The following is a 22,494-nucleotide window of genomic DNA, read 5'->3' on the forward strand; positions in this document are numbered from 1 at the left end:
TCAATCACAAAAACAGATAGATCTGTTTCTCCACTGCCTTTCTTCTTTTTTTTTCTGCCTATGAGTTTACACTCCATACAAGAACCTATGAATAATAAGACTATCTGGTAAGCAAGTGAAAGGATATGTTTGATACATATGTACATCTCAAGACAGGAGCTTCCTAAAAATGGAAGAGAATCACAAACGCCACATTGCAGTGCTTGGCTGAAAAATCCCACTTTTCACTCTGCATCTGTTTCTGCAAATATTCAGCTTATGATTCTTACTGCTCTCCCACTTTCATCACTCAGAGTTCTTTTTACTTCTTGTTTTTATTGCTACATGCATTTGATAATTCATTCATAATCCTAATTGTGACTATTGTGCAACTGGAACGCTTCACACATAACTGCATCAGAAGCTGCAGCACATACCATAGAGTCTGGAGATAATTTAGTGCTTCCCTCTGCTGTGTATGGCTAGACAGTGTACAGCAGAGCAGAAATACATCTGGAAGTAATCACCTTGTTAATATTTCCTCTTCCCACTCCATATTCTCTGATCTATACATTTTTGAAGCCTAAGTGAGGTGGGTGAAGGGAGGAGTGAGATGGGTAGGGAAGGGACCTCATGTGTTGATGCAATGTTTTACCAAACTCAAGAGCCCTTTTACTAAGCTGCGTAAGGGCCTACATGCATAGAGCATGTGCCAAATCAACACTACTGCCCGACTAGCGTGTGAGCCGGGTGGTAATTCCGAATTCGACGCGCACCGAATCCCACGGTAGAAAATAATTTTCTATTTTCTATCACGGGCCGCTTACCTGGAGGTAAACAGCAGTTGGCACAAGCTGCATGCTTACCACATGGGTAGCATGTGAAACCTTACCACTAAGGCAATGGGTGGTGGTAAGGTCTTAGGCCAAAAATGGATGCATGCTGGTTTCAATTTTAGCACACGTCCATTATCTAGCCCCTTAAAAAAGGCATTTTTTTCCTAGATGCGGTAAACAAATGGCCCAGCGCACACCCAACAGATGTGCTTGCACTACCGAAGGCCACATTTTACCACAGCTTAGTAAAATGACCCCTCAAATATTAAGATTAATTTAACTTTTTGCGTCATTTTGATTGAGAATTGCATGAGAAGTCTTATAAGCAGCTTTTGTCTTTAAACTTCCATCATTAGCCAAAGTTTAGGGTGCATTTTCAGTCTCTGCTTCTTTATGAGGATGATGATGATGATGTTTGATAATAATAATAATAATAATAATAATAATCAATTATTTATTGGGATTTATCAACCACCTCTATGAAGAGATTAGACTTATGTTGCACTTTTATCCAAAGATTTTTATAGACAGGTTGAACTATCCTATATAATAAAACGCACCTCCAACATTCTGAAGCTGACTGCATGGCTGAGGCATTCCTGCTCTCTGTATCCATCTCCTGAATTGACATCACGTACTTCCGGGTTCATCACAAGCAGAAGTGACCAACCACACGAGGTTTCTCGGCTTCAGAATGTTGGAGGTGCATTCTATTAAATAGGATTGGTCAGTTCATTGATGCACAGCCAGAGCTCAGAGTATGCACAGTAACGCTCAGACACCAGAGAGAGAGAGAGGAGGGGTCCTGACACCAGAGAGGGGGGGAAGGTATCTCTGTCACACACACACTCTCTCTCACAGTCAATGTCTTTCTCTCTCTCACTCTCTCTCACTCACTCTCTGTCTCTCACACACTCTATGTCTCACACTGTATCACATTCACTCTCTACGTGTCACACAGTCACTCACAGACTCTCTTGGTCTCATACACTCAGTCTCACAGAGAGTCTGTGTCTCACACACACTCTCTCTTGCACACACTGTATCTGTGTGAAACACACTCTCTCTCTCTCACACTGTGTCTCACATACGCACTTGCACACACTCTCATTCTCACACACACACTCTCTCTCTCACAGACACACTCGCACCCAGACTCACTCTCTCTCACACACACTCACACTCGCACATTCACTCTCTCTGTCACACACAGTCACTCTCACATACACTCTCTCAAACATACACACTCCAAGGAAAACCTTGCTAGCGTCCGTTTCATTTGTGTCAGAAACGGGCCTTTTTTACTAGTTATTAATAATTGATGATAATATCCCACCACTAGAGAGTGAGAGAGGTGAGGGAGCAGTTCTGGACCCACAGGGAATGGGACAAAGGAGGGGGAAAGAGAGACTGGATCGAGTGGAAATGCTGAACTCATGGGGGAGTGGGGAGAGGAGGAAGGGGGTACCAGAAGTGATGCGATGGGTGGATGCTGCCAAAGCAAGTTGACTCAGGGTGCCAATATCCCTTGAGCCGGCTATGCCTCAGGACGCATGGGATGATTAGAAAATGGGCCTGGAAGCACTAGCTAGCTATTGTGTTACATTTACTGCATGCTAGAGGGTGAATTCTGTACGTGGCACTGAAAAAAGCACTATTTTATAAGCCACACTTACAGTTAGAGGCAGTTTATAGAATAGCGCCTATACCCAGGAATCGTGCCTAACTTTAGGTGTGGCCATTTGCACCAACTGAAACATGGTGAAAATATACTTGCCTAAATTAGGCGCATGTCCTCGTTATGCTATAACAATGCACTCAAATGCTAGGAACACCCCCATTCTGCCCATGACCCTCCCATTTCTGTGCCCCTTTTTTTTTACTCACGCGTAAAATGTAGGCGCAGATCCTACACCTAAATTTTTGTGCACAAGTTCTAATTAAATCTAACTAGTGCCAATAATTGCTTGGTAAAAATGCCAATTATTGGCACAAATTAGCTTGCTATTCAATTAAATTGTGTGTGGAAAATTGGGTGTGCACCCAAATTTGTGCACACAATTTTGGGCACCTTTTTATAGAATTAGGGGGGTAATTGAGTAAGGCAGAATTAACACAGGACCACTTACCTCCTTCTAAATAGGAGATTGTAAATAGTCTCGCTTTAACTCTTAGCAAGTACCATGCACTAATGGAAACATTAACACACATCTGCAATAAAAATAGATAGAATGCTCCCAAAAGGTACCACATAAAATCTGCAGCTATTGCACTGTGGTTATGCAGATACACACTGTGCTTTTGACTATGTGTCTGTCCCACGTTAAGCCATGGTAACTACAAATTTTAGCACATTTTACTAAAATGGCCCCAATGAGGCTGTTTCAAATATACAGGATATGATCAAATTATTATATCCACTGTAACATAACATAAAAACATAGGGGTCCTTTTACTAAGCTGCGGCAAAAGGGGGCCTGTGCTGGTGTCAGCGTGTGTTTCTGATGCATGATGAGGCCCCCCTTTACTATAGCGAGTAAAAGGCTTTTAAAAAAAAAAAAGAAATGGCCATGCGGCAAATGAAGCACTTGCCACATGGCCATTTCAGTGGGGAGCACTTACTGTCACCCGTTGAAGCGAAAATAAGGGCTCCCGCGCTAACCTGTTGGTAACGGGCAGGGTGCAGCATTGCCTGATTACCGCTGGGTAAACACCGGCGCTACAAAAATTAAAATATTTTTGTAGTGCCGGAAATGGTGCGCACGAGGGGTGGGAACCCGCGTTGGGCTTACTGCCGCTAGTTAAGGACCCCTATAGAGATGATGGCTGATACGGGCCAATTGACACACCCAGTTTGTTCTCTCCTACACTTCTCTAGCCAGTTGTCAGACCTACAAGATCTGGGCATCATTATTTCTTGCCCTTACCATATCCTGCTTTGCTAAAGATATCTTCCAGCTGTCAGCCACCTGCAAGCTGTCTCTCCTTATCCAAGTAAGTTTGGTTGTCTCCCCTTGTTGGTTCTCTACCTTTTAGGGCAGATGAACATATGCATTTCCATTCCTAAACCAGTACTCTGGCCTCTCCTCTCTTTTGCCCAACTTCTCTTTGACTACGCTGTTACAAGTGCTGTACCTTAGTTTACAATATGTAAAAAAAGAAAGAGAAGCCCTGAAAATAAATCCCTGCAGCATCCTGGCTGCTTTGTCCACGTGGCAATGAATATTCCAGATACTTCTGGCAAGATAAATGGAGAACTGGAAAAATGCTTAATCTACCAGAAATATTTGCTCCTTGTAGATATAGTAATCTGAGCTGTCTAAGGCAAAAGTGTATAATTAATAAAGAATCTTGGAATACATTTTTTTACAAATTTTACCACTATATTATATTATATTATATAACTTTATTTTGTATTACGTTATACTGCATCACATATGGGGCTCTGTTAGTATTTAACTGATAAACATTAACATAACATAGTCATACAAAAAAAGAAAAACAGAGATAGTTATTGGATAAACAGCAGAAAAATGCCACTTCTCTCCTTCCCATTTACATGTACCCTTTCTCAGTGCCGTAGCAAGGGCGGCTGACACCCGGGGCGGGTCGCCGCTGCGAACTCCCCCCCCCCCCGGGTGCAGCACGGCACACACCCCCCTCCATGGCGCACCCCACCTCGGAGTGACCCCCCCCCCCCCCGGAGCGCATTCTTACTTGCAGGGGATGGGCGGGAGGGTCGATCCGCCCCGAGTGCACATCACTCGGAGCTGCGTCGGCTCCGCTGGTTCCCTGCTTTCTCTGCCCCGGAACAGGAAGTAACCTGTTCCAGGGCAGAGGGAGCAGGGAACCAGCGGGGCCAACACCCCCCCCAGCACGTGCCCCCAGGGCAGACCGCCCCTCCCGCCCCCCCCCCCTTCCTACGCTACTGCCCTTTCTTGTACTCGCTATCTTATTTTCAATGCTGAAGATGCCTCATCTGCACAAATTCTTATCAACTGATGGGGGCTTAGGGGGGAGAGAGAAAGTGGGGAGAACGTGCTAGTGGAGGAATACACTGAAAAGCATGCAAGTTGTAAATCTACATAACATTTTAAAACACCCCAGACTATACATTTTTATTATAGCATATATTGCAAGCTGTGTAGCAGTAAGCCATACAATGCTGGTTGATCAAAGTGCTCTTCCATGATCCAAAGTGTATATTCTCTTTCAGAAACAGTTGTTTTTTTTATTTGGTTATATAAAACTTGGCTAATTGCCTTTCCTCAGAGAGATAACAAAGTGATGTACAGAGTTTAATTAATTTAACAGAAAAAGGAAAAGAACACCAAACACATTCAAGGAAAGGAGAAACAAAAGGAACAAGGAGAAAGTGGGATGGGGAAACTGCTTGGCAAGTGGATCCCGAGGAGACCACCAGGGTCTAATTGAACAGAGAAGGCCTTTTGAAAGAGATGTGTTTTTAGTAATACTTTAAATCCGGGATAAGAACACTCAAGACCAGTAGAAGAGGGAAGAGAATTCCAGAGCGACGGGGGCAAGCTGGAAAAAAAGCACAAGCCCAGGTGGATTTATGATGGGCTTCTCTAAGAGAAGGAATTTGCAAATGATTGTCAGTAAGAAAATGAAGGACTCTGGGTGGGGTATAAGGGATAAGGAGAGAGGAAAGACATGACACATGATATGAGTGCAAAACGTGCAATCTTAAATCATGATCCTAAACCCAGTACTCAATCTAGGAATCTTCCTGCATTTAGAAACATTAGTGTAAGATCCTAGATCACAACAGCAAGAGCCCCTGTAACTGGGGATAAACTGTCAACATTTTAGACAGTATCGAGCACATTGTCATTTCTTCCCACAGTTATTAGCATAGTAATTATTGTTAATTTGATTTAATATCACTCATGATCCAAAAAGCCCTATACTTGGGAAAATCCTGAGATGGAGGAAAACAATGGTAGCTATCTCCATGCTACATTCCTAAGGGGTCCTTTTACTAAGGTGCGCTAACGGATTTAGCACATGTTAATGATTAGCACGCACTAAATGCTAAGAAGCCTATTTTGGATTAGATTCTATATATCACACCTACAAATTTGGCACCGAAATGAAATTTGCTTAGGCATATTCTATAAAGTTCACTTTAATTTAAGTGTACTTTTTAGAATAAGCCTAAATTTCCACCCAGTTTATAGAATACGGTGAGCATTGGTCCTTGTGACTAAATTTAGTCGCGGTCAATTATGCTAAGTAAATCCTGGTGTAAATTCCAATTCCTAAATTAGCCATGAAACAGGTGTATTCTATAACAATGCACAAAGATTTTAGAAATGCCCACAACCAGCCCATTCCATGCACATAACCATGCCCACTTTTCAACTATACTACTTATATTTACGTGCACCACGTTACAGAATACGCTAGGCAAGTAGTGTTAGTAAATTCTAGTTAATGCCAATTAGTGCTGATAATTGGTCATTAACGTCCAATTATCAGCACTGATTAGCTTGTTAACTAATTATGTTATGTGCATTGTTATGGAATACGCTTCTATTTCCACACGGAAATCTCAGCACAATATATATATAGAATCCCGGGGTTTATACTTATGGGCTTCTTAGCATTTAGTGTGTGCTAAATCCGTTAGCATATTTTAGTAAAAGGACCCCTAAGTCTGTTGTTAGACTTACAAAATAATAAGAAAGAGAAGAAAGAACTGGATGTGTCACTGCAGGTTATGCCGATATGCTGTGCTTTGACATGTAAGTTTCCTTTGGTTATTGTATAATTTCATAAATAATGATTGAAAAATAAATACCAAAGCATGAACACATGCAATAAAAATTCTCTGTAGAAACAATTTTGTTGGAATAATTAATATAGAAATAAATCAGAATGACAAATGGCGGCTTGGCAGTATGACTTAATACTCTAATACAGGCTGCAGGACTGCTGAAGTTTTTCAAGATAAAGTCCTCTACTCACTTTTTCAGGTGGCCAGCGCCAGAAATGTTTGAGCCCGAACAACAGAAGAAACAGAGAAAGTGTCAGCAATATGCAGACAATGAGTCCCCAGATTTTGTATCGCCTGCACTTCGATTTGGCTTTAAATGCCTCGACCTAACAAAGTTTAAAAAAAAAGACCACAGCAGATGGTAATTATTTAAACACTTAGATGCTCAGTGGAATAAAACAGGCATTAACAAATATAAATGTTAAAAACAAAAGAGGAGGAAAGAAATATTGAACTTACGTCTGCAGGAAGACACTGCTGAGGCACTACCTGCGGAATCTGCTCCATGGCTCCTGAATGCCAAACTTTTCTCTGCAGCAGAGACGAGTGGAGGAGCACCAGCTGTCAGGATGTAGCGCACAAAAAGCTGGAGTGCAGATACTATACCAGAGAGGGTGAAAGGCTCATTAATCTGTCATGACTGAAGCCTCTTTTTATTGTGGGTGGTACTATAGTCCAAGAATTTTCCAAAAATCTAGACAGAGGCATGCATATCACCACAGGAGAGGCCAAGACATTATTTGAGAGGGTTTTCAAGCATCTAATGGTTTGATTTGTTTTAATTTCTGATCCTTGGGATCAGGGTTCTGATGGGAATTTAGGTTTTATTTTAGGACCAACTCTAAAGCCTACTCTAATGTATCATCACAGCATAGTTAGATTAGCAAATCAATCTCACTATAAAGATATATTAGTAATAGAACTTGATATGGCAGGTATAAAATGAGCATTACATTGACTTACGAAGGATAGGTGAATAATAAAGTGCTTCATCATCTGAGCAAAAGCTGCAGGGGAGGCCAAATAATGGCAATTAGGCCACTCAATAGGATATAATGAGAGATTTCAGGCTACTCCAGCTCCAAGTCACAGTCTTATCAGATCGATTACAATATGCACGATCCTCACTAGGCATTTTCAAATATATAATGTTGCTTCAGTGACATCAGCCCCTGCTGAAGAAGGCAGAATACTGGCGGTGAGCAGCAGTGGCTGTGAACTACATGCAAAAATACAAAATATAACTATCCACACACTAGGGATATTTTAAAAATGGCACCCACGTTTGGGCACTGAACAAAAAAAACGTGCTCAGTGTTATTCTATAAACCAGTGGTTCCCAAACCTGGTCCTGCAGGCACCCCAGCCAGTCAGGTTTTCAGGATACCCACAATGAATATTCATGACAGACATCTGCATGTAGTAGAGGCAGTGCATGCAAATCTCTCTCATGAATATTCATTGAGGGTATCCTGAAAACCTGACTGGCTGGGGTGCCTCCAGGACTGGGGGCCAGATGCACTAAACCTTAACGACCCTCTAACAACCCTTTAACGAAGGAAATTCCTAACCGTTGCATGCATTAAAGGCCTTTTTCCAACTAAGCAAGCAACTAACGAAAACGGAATACAAAAGAGTAACTAGCATTGTAATGTGGGCGATTCGGGATGCACTAACACTACCGACGATCACACCGAATCATTTACCGCGACATATTAAACGTATGGTCAGAGCAGTCGTAAAGGCCTGAGCTGTCATCTCCCCGCTGCCCCCTGCACCATAAAAATCAAAGCTGGCATCTTTAAACAGAAAGTGAGAAAAAATAAAAACACCACAAACACTGGCTCCCCGCTTTCCCCTGCATAAAATATAAAAGCTTTCCAAACATCAAAAAAGGATCGGGAGGGGGCAAAGGCGCTCATCAAGAGCGTCCTGTATGGACGGCCTTGCCCCCCCCCTGAGATCGCCGCTGTTCCCCGCTTCCGCCCTTTACTAAATTAAAAACTGAAAATAAAAATCTAAACTTTTGCAGCGCCGGGCCCCCCTCCCTTCCTGTCTCGATCTTCTTTTCCCAACACTGCTCCACCTCCCGCCATCCTCCGCCCCTTGCCCCACCCCCCTGAGTATGTCGCCGCCGTTCCCCCCCTCCAACGGACCCCCCCTCCGCTTTACCGGCCATGCAGCACCTCTCACCTGCGTGTGAAGGCGCTGCACGGGATGAAACAACGGATCGTCGATTGCTTCTGCCTCCACCGACGTCTATCTCCTTCTTTCTGTGCCCGCCCTCCTCTGACTTAAGTTTCCTACATCAGAGGTTGCACACTATCGGATTTGTGCACCCAGTGCACAGGCAAGTTCTAATTGGTGCCAATTAATATCAGTAATGATTGTTTAGCATCCAATTACTGCAATTAATTGGCTAGTAAACCAATTAAGTTGCACATGCATCTCAGGATCGCAGGCAAATTTGGGCAACCTTTACAGAATCCAGGGGATAGTGCACGCTCTTTCAAATGTGCACCCTAGTTGGAAAAAATGCATACTCTTTCTGAAACAGTGAACACACTTTTCCTGGTATGCACATTCTTGCATGTAGTGTGCTTTCCACGTGTGTGATGGTTCATGCCTTTATTCAAAACAAGAACATAAGAATAGCCATATTGGGTCAGACCAATGGTTCATCTAGTCCAGTATTCTGCTTCCAACAGTGGCCAATCCAGGTCACAAGTACCTGGCAGAAACTCAATTAGTAGCACCATTCTATGCTACAAATCCCAGGGCAAACAGTGGCTTCCCCGTGTCCATCTCAATAACAGACTATGGACTTTTCTTCCAGAAACTTGTCCAAACCTTTTTTAAACCCAGATACATTAACTGTTTTTACCACATCCATCTGGCAATGAGTTCCAGAGCTTAACTATTCGGTGAGTGAAAAAATATTTCCTCCTATTTGTTTTAAAACTCTTTCCATGTGGAGGAGTAGCCTAGTGGTTAGTGCAGTGGACTTTGATCCTGGGGAACTTAGTTCAATTCCCACTACAGCTCCTTGTGACTCTAGGCAAGTCACTTAACCCTCCATTGGTCCTGGTAAAAAAATAAGTACCAGAATATATGTAAACTGCTTTGAATGTAGCTGCCAAAACCTCAGAAAGGCAGTATATCAAGTCCTATTTCCCTTTCCCCTTTTATTGAGTGTTCCCTGGTCTTTGTACTGTTTGAATGAGTGAAAAACCAATTCACCTCCACTCACTCCATACTCTTTCAGAAGAGTACATACTATTATCAGCAAATAAAAACCACAGATTTCCATGTTCTTTTCTGCTCGTTTTCAGGTTTTAATGACATGCAATGAATTGGGATATGTCCTTGACATTTCCAATGTCATTGCAAGTGACAGCCCATCCCTAATCATGACTGGCTTAGCAAGTTGCAGTAAATGAAGAACTGCACTCATTCAAGTCCATCATGTGTCAAAATGTAAAATAAACAAATAAAGACAAAACAAAACAAAAATTACCCTCTGCCCATTCTTTACTTTCCATGCTTCACTCACAGCATTCCTGACCCTGAAGGATCAGCATTTACAAGACCTGAGCAATATACTCTTCTTAGATACATAAGCAGTCCTCAAGGTCATGGTCTCTCTACTTCTCCTCCCCCTTTCACACATTGAGCAGCATGGCTAGGTCCTCTGGGCACTGGCTCCTCATCTGATAAATGCCATCAGTTGTCACGTGAAATTCTGCTTGGAAACCAAAGCATATTCTATAACAATGTTCATAACTTAATTGCGCCTATATTTATTAAGGTGCACTATAGGCGCGTTAGCGTGGTTAATGTGCGTTAATGGTTAATGTGCATTAAACGCTAATGCGCCCTTAGAAATGTATAGGCGTGTTAGCGTTTAACGTGCCTTAACTTTAAAGGTGCCTTAAAAACATTAACGCACCTTAGTAAACATACCCCTTGGTTAACTAGCTAATCAGCGTTGTTAATTGAATGTTAACAAGCAATTATCAGCACTAATTGGCATTAATTGAGATTTACATGCACAACATGCTAACTCCTGGATTCTATATAGCGGGCCTAGAGATCTGCGCTGAAATCCAGGCATGTTCTATAACAACTTACATAACTTAATTGGCTTTAACGAGATAATCAGCATTTTTAACAACACTTAACAAGCAATAATGAGCACATTGGCAATAATTAGAATTTATGAGCACAACTCGCTATGCTAATTCTGTAATGAACTGTGCCTAAATTCTCATGTGCACAGTTCAAAAGGGGCAAAGCAATGAGCGGGGGAGTGGGCATTCCAAAATGTACATGCGTAAATATAGAATAGGGCCTAGTACACGCAAACCTATGCACAGGAATTTATGCCACTTTTTCATTGGTGTAAATGGATGTGCATAGTTTTAGGCAGCAGGATATCGACTAAGCATATTCCATATACTGCACCGAAATCTAGGCACTGTTGATAGAATACGCTTAGGTGGAAATGTTTACACATGTGGATTTTTTAGGCATTATATACAGAATCTGGCCCTAAGAGTATTCTATAACATTGTGAGCCTAAATTCTAAGCTGCATAGTTGAAAAGGGGGCATACCATGGGTGGGGTGTGGGCATTTCTAAAATCTATGCGTATAATTATAAAATACACCAGCTCTGTGCCTAATTTGGGATTTACACCAAGTAAAACGTGGCCTAAATGGATGCAATCAAATTTGGTCACGTGGCGAGCTACTCGGCATATTCTATATACCGCGTGGAACTTTAAGTCTATTCTATAAAATGTAGCAGTAAAAATCAAAAAGTAAACAGAACCAAGGATGAAATAAAAATTCCAAGCTTTGGGGTCCTTCTACTAAGTGGCTGTAAGTACTACCATGTGCTTCCCATGCGCCAAAATGCACTACCATGGGGTGCTGGTAGCGCAGGCATCTTGTATTTTTTAGCATCAGGGTGTGTTTGGGAGCAGAGAGTAGTTGTACCCAGCGCTACTTGGTTATTGCAGTGACATTGCCGCATGCCAACCGATTACCACATGGTTAGCACATGAGCCCTTTCCACCTATTAATAGCTGTTGGTAAGAACTCCTGTGCTAATTTAGAAATTAACGCCTGGCTATTAATAGAAAAAATGGAAATGCATCCATTTTACAGCCACGATAAAAGTGGCCTGAGAGTGCAGGGAAACCCGCGTGCTTATCAGAGCGCATGGCCCCTTTTTGTGAAACTTAGTAAAAGGGTCTCTTTATTTGCTGCCATTCACAGAGATCTCAACTGAACAGATCTCCGTGAATTGCCACAGATTAAGCTTAGACTTTTTATTTCATCTTTGGTACTGGTCTGCTTTTTGATTTTTTGCTATTGTATTGTTGCAGATCTTAGTTTCTATTTTTTGGTTTGTTAGATCAGTAGCAGTGAGAGCAGGCTGGCAGCATGGGGACACTATAAGCACATCTTGTCGCGGTGACTGCTCCTTCTCCCCCTACTATGCTTTCTGATTACAAGGAAAGCATCACCTCAGTAACAAAATGCACTAATAATACTGAATCGCTGACAGCTAGGCTTGAGTCACAAGCTGTGCTGTAAGAGACTGTGGGGGAACTTGTTAAGAGAGTTGGATTGGTTGGTTCCCTTGAAGTGTCCTATTTTTACTTAAGAAGTACTTTTTGGAAACATTGAAGACTCCAGAGAAAGCTATGCTCCCTCTAGAAAATGTTATTTTTTTCTACCATCAGGGAAGGTAGGGAAAGGTCAGAAAGAGCCAGGTTTCTCCCAGGACAGTTTAGATCTGGCAATGGTTTTGGAGAAATGCAATGAAAAAGAGCAAGACAAAACCAAGTTATTGGGTTCACCTAGATCATTCAAAGTTATGCCAGACAGGAGAAGAAAATCTTGCATTTGTTGTCATTTAGATCGTTACCTTGTAAATGCATTGCTATATATAATAATGTGAAATATGTATTTTTGAACTGTCCCAGCTACGATTTTTGTTTAGATGGAGCTGTAGACACTACTAGAGACAGGTGATCACTCAGATAACAATTACACTGGACACGTTTGGCTAAGGGTAGGAGAGTACCTAAAATTTTGGCCTTAGGTTCTAGATAGGCAGTCCACAAGAAGGAATTCTGCCAAAGTAGAAAGTGGAAATATATATGTTATTTATTACATATAAAAACAATAAGCAATTATGGCAAAGCAAGATACATATTACCAACTAGCAGCTAAATTAGACTAGACCATGTACCTGAGAAACAACCAATCCTTCACTAGCAAAAACATAGGTCTCTAACCAAGGTTCCCTGGCAGCGAGCCCCTTTAATTGGGTCTTAGATGTCATCCTGTCCAGCACAAGTAGTATATACTAAGTCTTTGGGAAGCCACAGAGCTGCTTCTGAACTTGACCTTGTGCTGCACTTAGTACAAAGAATTAAGGTTCACAGATGTTTGGGCAATTCAGAGGGGCATAATCGAAAGGGGTGCCCAAGTTTTCCTGAGGATGTCCTCGCAAAACGTCCGGGCGAAGAGGTGGGGAAACCCATGTTATCGAAACAAGATGGGCATCCATCTTTTGTTTCGATAATACAGTCAGGGACGCCCAAATTTTGACATTTAGGTCGTCTCTAGAGATGGTCGTCCTTAGACTTGGTCGTTTCTGATTTTCAGCGATAATGGAAACTAAGGACGCCCATCTCAGAAACGACCAAATGCAAGCCCTTTGGTCATGGGAGGAGCCAGCATTCATAGTGCACTGGTCCCCGTCACATGCTAGGACACCAACCGGGCACCCTAAGGGGCACTGGAGTGGACTTCAGAAAAAGTTCCCAGGTACATAGCTCCCTTACCTTGTGTGCTGAGTCCCCGAAAACCCACTCCCCACAACTGTACACCACTACCATAGCCCTTATGGGTGAAGGGGAGGCACCTAGATGTGGGTACAGTGGGTTTCTGGTGGATTTTGGAGGGCTCACATTTACCACCACAAGTGTAATAGGTGGGGGATGGGCCTGGGTCTGGCTGCCTGAAGTGCACTGCACCCACTGAAACTGCTCCAGGGACCTGCATACTGCTGTCATGGAGCTGGGTATGATATTTGAGGCTGGCATAGAGGCTGGCAAAAAATATTTAAAAATTTTTTTTAGGGTGGGAGGGGGTTGGTGACCACTGGGGGAGTAAGGGGAGGGCATCCCCGATTCCATCCGGTGGTCATCTGGTCAGTTCGAGCACCTTTTTGTGGCTTGGTCGTTAGAAAAAAAGGACCAAGTAAAGTTGTCCAAGTGCTTGTCAGGGATGCCCTTGGGAACTTTGGTTGTCCCCACGATGGAAAGCAGTTGGGGATGCCCAAAACCGGCTTTCGATTATGCCGATTTGGGCGACCCTGGGAGAAGGATGCCCATCTCCCGATTTGTGTCGAAAGATGGGCGTCCTTCTCTTTCGAAAATAAGCCTGTCAGTCTCCCTCCTCTGAAACAGATGCATACACCATTGAGATCTTCTTCTCTTCTCCTTTATTCTTCTTTCTCACTCTCTGTCATCCAGGGTTGGCACTACCCTCTGGGTCAAGGTGACAATCAAGAACCAATCATGAACAGTGTACCCCTGTCAAACACAGGTTTACCTATGGTCATCACAATGGGGCTAAGGTGTGCTTCCACCAAGAACATCTTATCAGTAGTAGTCTCGCAGTGCCAAACTCCCCTCCACGGCTCACAGATGGTACCGGAGACTTTGTCTCTGTTAAGTTCTCTCCTACACAGCTTCTCATGATAACAGGCGGGCCAAAGCAAGTAAACATCAAGTCCTTGAAAGATGCCAGCCAGCATAATACTGCCAGGAAGAACTGCAGAATCCATATTGGTTTTCTTACAGAAAAGATGATTCCTGATGTAGCCAGGCCTCAGGTTGCAGAATCCATAATGCTTCAGAAAAGATGATTCATGTTGTATTCAGATCTTAGGGGTACCAAGGGTGAGATCCTATGAAACACCCTTACAGAATCGATTGCCCAAACCCTTTAGGACTGAGTTATTTTTACTGAGTTATCTTTACTTAAAACTCTTCTGATTATGAGGCTTTTGGTGACTTCATTGGAGACACCCTCAGAGCTAAAAGAATGCCTGCAAGAATGACTAGTGGTTTCTGCTGTATGATGGGTTAATGCCTTCCTATTATTTATTGTATTTCCATTTCCTTGTTATGTTTCTTTTTACTACTATGTAACCTGCTATGACCTGTTTCTATATGGCGATAAATCAAATGCCAATAAATGATTAACAATTAATAAAAAGTCACCAGTAACTAATATAGGGAGTTGAAACTTTGGTTATTAATTGCAATTATTGTTGCTAGTATTACAGGGTGGGAATCATATTGTTTTGTGCTTTGATATCCTCTATTGCTTTCTGTTCTCGTCTACTCCCTTTTTGGGTTTCTGATTTGAATATTTTGAGATTTTGTTTCATTTTACACCTATTTCTAGGATTATTTTCTATTTTCCCCTGTTTTATTCCTGTAGCTGGTCGTGCTTAGATTGGGTTGAGGGCAGCTCTGCAGACACTGTAAAAGATTACTTTCCAGTCCAGTTGACTGCGTCTCCTCTAAAACATCCACTCCACCTTCTGGTACAGCACACAGAAGTGGTGGACCGGGGGAGAACGATTCTCAAAGCCTAAGCCTCCAGGATTCTTCCTTCTTAGCGACAAAATTCACAATGTCCATAAGAACATAAGAGTAGCCATACTGGGTCAGACCAAAGGTCCATCTAGTCCAGTATCCTGCTTTCCAAACAGTGGCCAAACCAGGTCACAAGTACCTGGCAGAAATCCAAATCGTGGCAACACTCCATACTACAAATCCCAGGGCAAGCAGTTGCTTCCCATGTCTGTCTCAAAGCAGACTATGGACTTTTCCTCCAGGAACTTGTCCAAATTTTTTTAAACCCAGATACTCTAACCACTGTTACTACATCATCTGTGAAATAGTTCCAGAGCTTAACTATTTGTTGAGTGAAAAAATATTTCCTCCTATTTGTTTTAAAAGTAATTCCATGTAACTTCCTCAAGTGTCCCCTAGTCTTTGTACTTTTGGAACGATTAAAAAATTGACTTATTTCTACCCATTCTACACCACTCAGGATTTTGGATTTTGTAGACCTCAATCATATCTCCCCTCATCCATCTCTTTTCCAAGCTGAAGAGCCCTAACCTCTTTAGACTTTCCGCATACAAGAGGAGTTTCATCCCCATTATCATTTTGGTCGTTCTTCTTTGAACCTTTTCTAATTTCGCTAAATCCTTTTTGAGAGCTGAACGCAATACTCAATTTATTTGGCTAGTTGCAAAAATGTACAAAGCCAAGAACGAAAGGCAAAAGAATAAGAAAGCGAGAAAGAAAAAAAACTCACAATTTCAATAAAATAATCCACAGTAGGACAGCTCCTTCTGATGCACAGTATCAATGCAGGACTCACAATTCTGGGTCTGTGGGGCCTACTTTCAGTCCTATTCTTCTTTGTTGGGATCTTTTATCAGATCTCTCCTCTGTGGTTACTTTTCTTCCACAGCTCCTTACCTGGTCTTATCCATGCTGGGTTCCTTTTTCTCTATCCTCCATTAGTGTCAAGCCATAATAGTGCAAGATTAACCACAGTGCCCTGGAGCCTTCTCAGTAATCCCCACTCCTTACTCCTTATTAATGTAACCATTTTTCAGTGAAATCCGTGAATCAATCCTCTTAGATGATCCAGGTTCTCCTCCCAGGCTCCTGCTCCACTCCACAAGCTCCTTTAGCCCTAATTCTCCTCTCCTCAGCTCCCCTCAGGGCAGATTACAAGGAGGGAAAGGTCCTAAATTACTCTTTACATGCCTTTTATAGTTCTCTCTAAAATCAAGGAACCATTTCTTATTACTGGGATTGTCAGGTTTAGCACAACTCCCATTACATCATCCACTAACACACACGCTTGCAGAGTACAGACCTGTGGTGAAGAGGTGCTGGAAGGAGAGCTGCTGTATCTTGTGGCTGCTTCCAAGAAACTCAAGCCCATCAAAGCAGGAGTCCGAGAAAGGAGACAGAGAATTGTGGAGAGTGTCAGGTGCACCGGGAGGCAGAGCCAAGACCCAGACAGAGTATGACAGTGCCAGATACAGAGAAAGTGCATGGAGGAGAGTGTCAGCTGCACCAGGAGGCGGAGCCCAGACCGGGTCCGAGTGGCACAGTGACAGGTACGGGGAACGTGCATGGTGGAGAGCATCAGCTACCAGAGGAGGCGGATCCCAGACCTAATCTGAGTGGGACAGTTGCAGAGCAAGGGAGCGAGAGCTGGTTGGCAACAGCAGCAACTGGCAGAGGACTGGAAGCAGGACATTGCAGAGGGGGAAGAGACAGAAACAGCACAGGTGAACTGAACATAGTGGGGTTAGTGGACATGGGACAGGAGGGAGGGGAAGAGCAGGGTGCGAGGGGTAGGGAAGGAAGGCAAGAAGAGGATGTTGGGGAAGGGAGTGGGGGAGGGGGAGCACATTGGTATCAACCCCTTTATCCTTTGCAGCGGTAGTACGGGGAGGAGGGGTGGAGACAGGGGAGGAGGAGGGGAGGCAGTAGTCAGACACGAGGACAAGGGGAAATCCATTTTCTGGCCCGTTGCGGGGTCATGGGAGCGGTGTTACCACAAAACGTCAAAATATTGTCCAGCTGCGTTGGGTGGGCACAGGGGTAGCACCACCTAGAGAGGTTGTTTTAAGAATGGTATTCTCCCTGGGCTTTATCCCTGAAGATATGTATGCATGCATCCACCCTGTGGGAATCCCTGAATATGATATTAGTTTCTTAACAGGGCGAGGATTGGACCTGTTTTGGGAAAAGTACAAAGAGGTGCAGCATCAGGGTAGATGGGTGGATTTTAAGGTGGTCCCCATCAGTAGACAGGACGCAGTCCAGATTACCATATTGGTATGTAATGAGTCTCTCACAGCTGCAGACCTTTCCTACTGGTTGGGACGGTATGCGGAAATTAGGACCCCATTAAGCAAAATACCAGACCTGCGCCATGTGTGGGCGGGGTGGTGGAGTGCCCTTGTAAAATTAAAACAGGCAGGCTGTGTCACCCAACACATACCTTCAGCCGCATACATTGGAAGGGATCGAATTCAATGTTTTATGGAGGGCAACCCAGACAGTGCTACAGGTGCGGATCTTTCCGTCACTTAAGCATGTCTTGTACAGTTTTAAAGTGCTCTCAATGTGGCAGTACAGATCATGACACCAGCGACTGCACTACCATACGCTGTAACATGTGTGAGGGCTTGGGGCACCCTTTTAGCAAGTGCCCACAAGCATCACACAATCAGGCAGAGGGAGAGAGAAGGGGGGAGGAATGGGCACAAGCAGAAGCTACAAGGATACAAGGACAGAAGCAGGAAGCATTAAAGGGACTAATGGAGAAATCAAATTCCGCTATCCACACAGAGGCAGGCACTAAGGGAAAGGGAAAGGGGGAGAAGAGGGCATCAGGTTTGGATCAAATTCAAAGAAGGGGCATTAGTGAAAGGATGGAAGAAGGGGGTGGGGAAAAGGGGGGAGAAGAAGGGGAAGCATGGACCTTTGTAGGGAAACATGGAGGGAAGGGGGGTCGGAGAAAGGAGGGGAGGGGTATAGCCTGAGCGGGGAGAACAGAGATTCTAGAGAGACAGAGTAATCGATATGCAGTGTTGCAGGTGTCAGGGGAAGGGGAGGGTGATCTCGAGGTGAATCCACCCTAAAGAGAGGTTTTGGAGGAGAAGAGGAGGGAGGGAGGGGAGAGAGGAATGAATCATCTGGAAGACTCAACAGAGAGGAGCCAGCAGTGTCACCCCCAAGTTTAGCATCACACCCTGCTAGTTTAACGAAGGGCCTCATGCAGGAAATAGAGGAGGGTAAGGAAGGGGTGAAAAGGGAAAGTGCTGGTCCAGAGGAAACCAAGAAAAAGAAGGGTAGAAAGAAAGCCAGGAAAGATGACTCAGAGTGGAAGGATTTGGAATTGGAAGAAATTATAGAGGATCCTGAAGAAATGATGAGGGCAGGAATATCTGTGAAGAGGGATTGCGGTGAAGAGATGAGGAGTGGTAAGAAATTTAAGAAATAAACCATGGCTTCCTTGTCTTTAATCTTTTCTACTCTAAATGTAGCCAGCATAAAGGCAGAGAGAACTAGATTTGTCGCCTTTAGCGATTTGACCCAGTGCAAGGTAGACTGCATCCTCTTGCAGAAGACTCATTTGGATTCCTTGCAGCTCCTGCATCGGGCCAAGAAAAATTTGAAAGGGGGTTTCTCGTTCTGGTCTCTGGCCAAAGAGAGATACGCAGGGGTGGCAATTCTTTTTGCCACCTGAGAGGTGGAGGTTACGAGGGAAATAGAGGTGGAGATGGGGAGGTGTGTCGTATTAGATGTTATAATCAGAGGGGTAGCAGTGCGACTCATCAACTTTTATGGGCCCCAGATTAGATGGGAATGCAAGCAGCTGTTGCTCCAGGTGAAACCGTATTTATTTACAAGCAAATTGGTGGTACTCGGAGGAGATTTTAATGTGGTCTTAGAGCAAGCAGATAGAAAGGGGTCCAAGCATCAGGTGGGTTATGACAGCCTCCAGCTGGCAACAATAGTAAAACAGGCAAGGCTAGAGGTGGCGGGAGGGAAGGGCTTTACTTTTAGAAGGAGAGACACAGAGAGCCGTATTGACTGGCTCTTTGTAGGCGGGTCGGCTAGGTTTCAGGGGCAGCCCAATAGATGGACAGAATATTTAGATCACACCTTAGTTTCCACAGTCTTAACAATATGCGAAGGGGGTGCAAAAAGGCCCAGGATTTTGCAAACTGAGTGTGAAGTTATTAGAAGTAGAGGAGAACAGACAAGTCTTTGAGGGCATTTTTGCAGACCAAGAAACAAACACTATGGGAGGTGATGGATGATAAGGGAGCCTGGTGGGACATGGTAAAGGGGCAAGTCAAGGCCCTTTTCTGGTCCCTAGCCAGGAAGCAGAGTCAGGAGTTACAGGCATGGTGCTGTCATCTTCGCAAGCAATTAGACCACGCGGTCTCCAACCAACTGGAGAAAGGAGAGATAGAAGCTTTGCAGGCCCAGTTGAGGATGTTGCAATATGATCAATACGCTTCTTTGCTTTTGGAAAGGGAATATGGGCATCGATATTCCCCGGACCCTTTCCAGAATTGTAAGGTAGCAGTGGGACACAAGGTCATCTATGCTATGAGAGATGAAGCAGGGCAGTGATTGACGGACCAACGTTCAATCGAGGCCAGGGTCTTTCAGTATTACACCCAGTTGTGGGGGAAAGAGAGCTTGGATTCTAACTTCATGCTATCATATGTGCAGAGTGCCCCAGGCTTGGAAGAGGTTTCGGAAGGGGAGATGGAACAACTGCTCAGGCCCATTACCACAGGAGAGGTAGATGATGCTATTGATACACTATCAGCACGCACAACTCCGGGTCTCAACGGGCTGACCCCAGAGTTATACAAAAAATTCCGGGCGGTCCTGATTCCATTCTTAGCTGCAATTTTTAATAATTGTTTACAGAATGGGCGTTTGGCCCCTTCACAGTAGTGTTCTATTTTGGTTCTCCTCGCGAGGAAGGGAAATATGGAACTTATCGAGAACTGGAGACCCATAAGTCTTCTGAATGTAGATAGGAAAATAATGGCCAGGATTATTTACAACCATCTGGCCGGGGCAGTGGGTGGTCTCTTGTCTCTAGCACAGTTTTGCTCGGTGAAGGGGAAAGGGGCAGTAGAAGCAGTTTGTACCATCTGTGAAATAGTGGAAAGGAGTCAAGGTGAGACAATGGGAAAGTATTTGCTGACCCTTGATCAGTCTAAGGCTTTTGACAGGGTGTCCCAGGAGTACCGACCGGTTTGTAGGGTGGATCCAGACTTTGTATCGTGATGCAAGGAGCAGCACACTGATAAATGGCTGGGTGGGCAAGAGCCTTGCTGTGAGGTCAGGGGTGCCCCCTCAGCCCCTTGCTGTACGTCCTTTCCTTAGAGCCATTCCTCAGCAGGTTGAGTGGAGGGTTTAGTGGTCAACTAGAGGGCGTCTCTTTGGGTTCACACACATGGTGATGCGTCGCCTACGCAGATGATGCCACAATAGTGATCAGTAGCAAGGAGGAAGCCGAGCGAGTTCAGACCTGGATGGCAGATTACACACAGGCTGCGGGGGCCCCGGATAAACCAGGATAAGAGCTCCACAATTTGGGTAGGACAGGGCAGAACAACTTTCAAACTTCCCAGTCAGTACTCAGTAGCAAGGGATGAAGTACGGATCCTGGGTCTCTGGGTAGGCAGACGGGACTATGACATGGTCAACTGGGAGAAGGGGCTGGGTAGAGTCGAGGAAAGGGTGGCCCAATGGAAATCATATAAGTTGCGGTTTGTGGAAAAACTGCACATCATTAAGACCTATCTGATACCCCTTCTCCTGTTCAAATCCAAGGTCTGTTTACTGCCTATATCGTTACATGCGAGAGTATACAGCTTGTTTTTCTAACAGCTGTGGGGGAACAGGATGAATATTATCCGGAGGGAAGTGACCTATTTACCCAAAAGGGAGGGGGAGGTTGGGAATGGTCAACCCCGTGGTACATTTTAGTTGTTTCTTTTTCCAACAAAATCTGGGAGGTGTCTTGCGGGAAGGGTGGCCGGCTTGGGCAGACAGCATGGCCTCCTGGCTTCAGCGGTACTTGAGGGATTGGGTGAGGGGAGGTCAGGCAATACCCCTGCGAGGGAAGGCAGGATACTTGCCACAGTACATCTCACCTCTGTTGAGATTGGTGAAGAGATGGGGTATCACAGTACAGGAAATCCATAAGGAGGACAGAAGGCAGCTATATTGCCGCATTATTCAGACACACTTTTCCACATGTCTAGCCTTGAGGGACTGCCCAGATCCAATACAGGAGGAAGGTCTGGTTTTCTTCAATTTGTCACGCCTGCACCGGAAGATTGAGGACGTGGCCTGGCTGACCTTCCACAGCCAGCTCTATGTTTGAGCTAACATGAAAAATAGGAACAGCAATGATCATAAGTGCCCGAGGGGGGAGTGCGTGACGGAGGATGAAACAATGGGCCCCTTCCTCCTCAAGTGCCCGTTCAATCAACAAGTCTGTCAGGCAGTAGCCCGCCAATTAGGGATCCCTTTCTTCCACCAGCTATCCTATGCAGAATGGGCCTATGGAGGGTTTCCCAAAGGACGAAAGGGGTTGTGTAGGGAGACACTGTATATCATCACTGCAGCCCTCTGTTACTTCCTTTAGCAGGCACACTGCCAAGCTTCATTACATCGGAAGTGGCTGTCTGTACAGGAGGTGGCAGGGGATGTGGTACATTTTGTCCAGCAGCTGGCAGTGAGGGAGAGGGAGCATTGTTCTGGACTACGGTGGGTGGGCAAGGCATTGGAGGGGTTTTTCGTTTCAGCCTCCCTGAGTGGGATGGTTTGGAGGGGGGGATGGGTTTTGGCCAGTAAGGTTTTCTTTATGTATTAGTTAGCAGGTTTTATTGCTTGTTTCTATGCTTTTTTTGTTTTTTTGCAAGTTTCAATAAAGACAATATGACACACACATATATACACTTGTTCTGTTACATTCCATTTTCTATATTAGAGCTTATAAAACTTCCCTGAATCACAAGGAACACTATAATTTAGTTATGAGATCCCACAGGAGATAATTTCTGTCCTGAACTTTATAGAACAAGGCAGAAATCATCTGTCTGGCAGAAAGGAAGAGACTTGTGGTGAAGTTACATTTGAGAATGAACTGGCATTCAGGAAACAACTAAAGGGATTATTAATTATAGAGAAAGTCACTGCATAAA

The 22,494-nt window shown here is 44.2% G+C and overlaps 1 protein-coding gene across 1 annotated transcript in view; it reads right to left on the reverse strand.

Annotated features, from left to right (window-relative positions):
* TNMD (tenomodulin) overlaps positions 1–7,223 on the reverse strand; it is a 136,269-nt gene extending 129,046 nt beyond the window's left edge. Inside the window, exons 1-2 of the mRNA XM_030208713.1 lie at positions 7,075–7,223; positions 6,807–6,941 (exon numbers count right to left, since the gene is read on the reverse strand). Coding sequence (XP_030064573.1) covers positions 6,807–6,941; positions 7,075–7,122 — 183 coding nt within the window. The 5' untranslated portion in view covers positions 7,123–7,223. The remainder of the gene's footprint in view (positions 1–6,806; positions 6,942–7,074) is intronic.
* Between the last annotated feature and the right edge of the window lie 15,271 nt (positions 7,224–22,494).

The sequence above is a fragment of the Microcaecilia unicolor genome, chromosome 7 (genome assembly GCF_901765095.1).
Source record: "Microcaecilia unicolor chromosome 7, aMicUni1.1, whole genome shotgun sequence".
In the NCBI taxonomy this organism is placed as follows: Eukaryota; Metazoa; Chordata; class Amphibia; order Gymnophiona; family Siphonopidae; genus Microcaecilia; species Microcaecilia unicolor.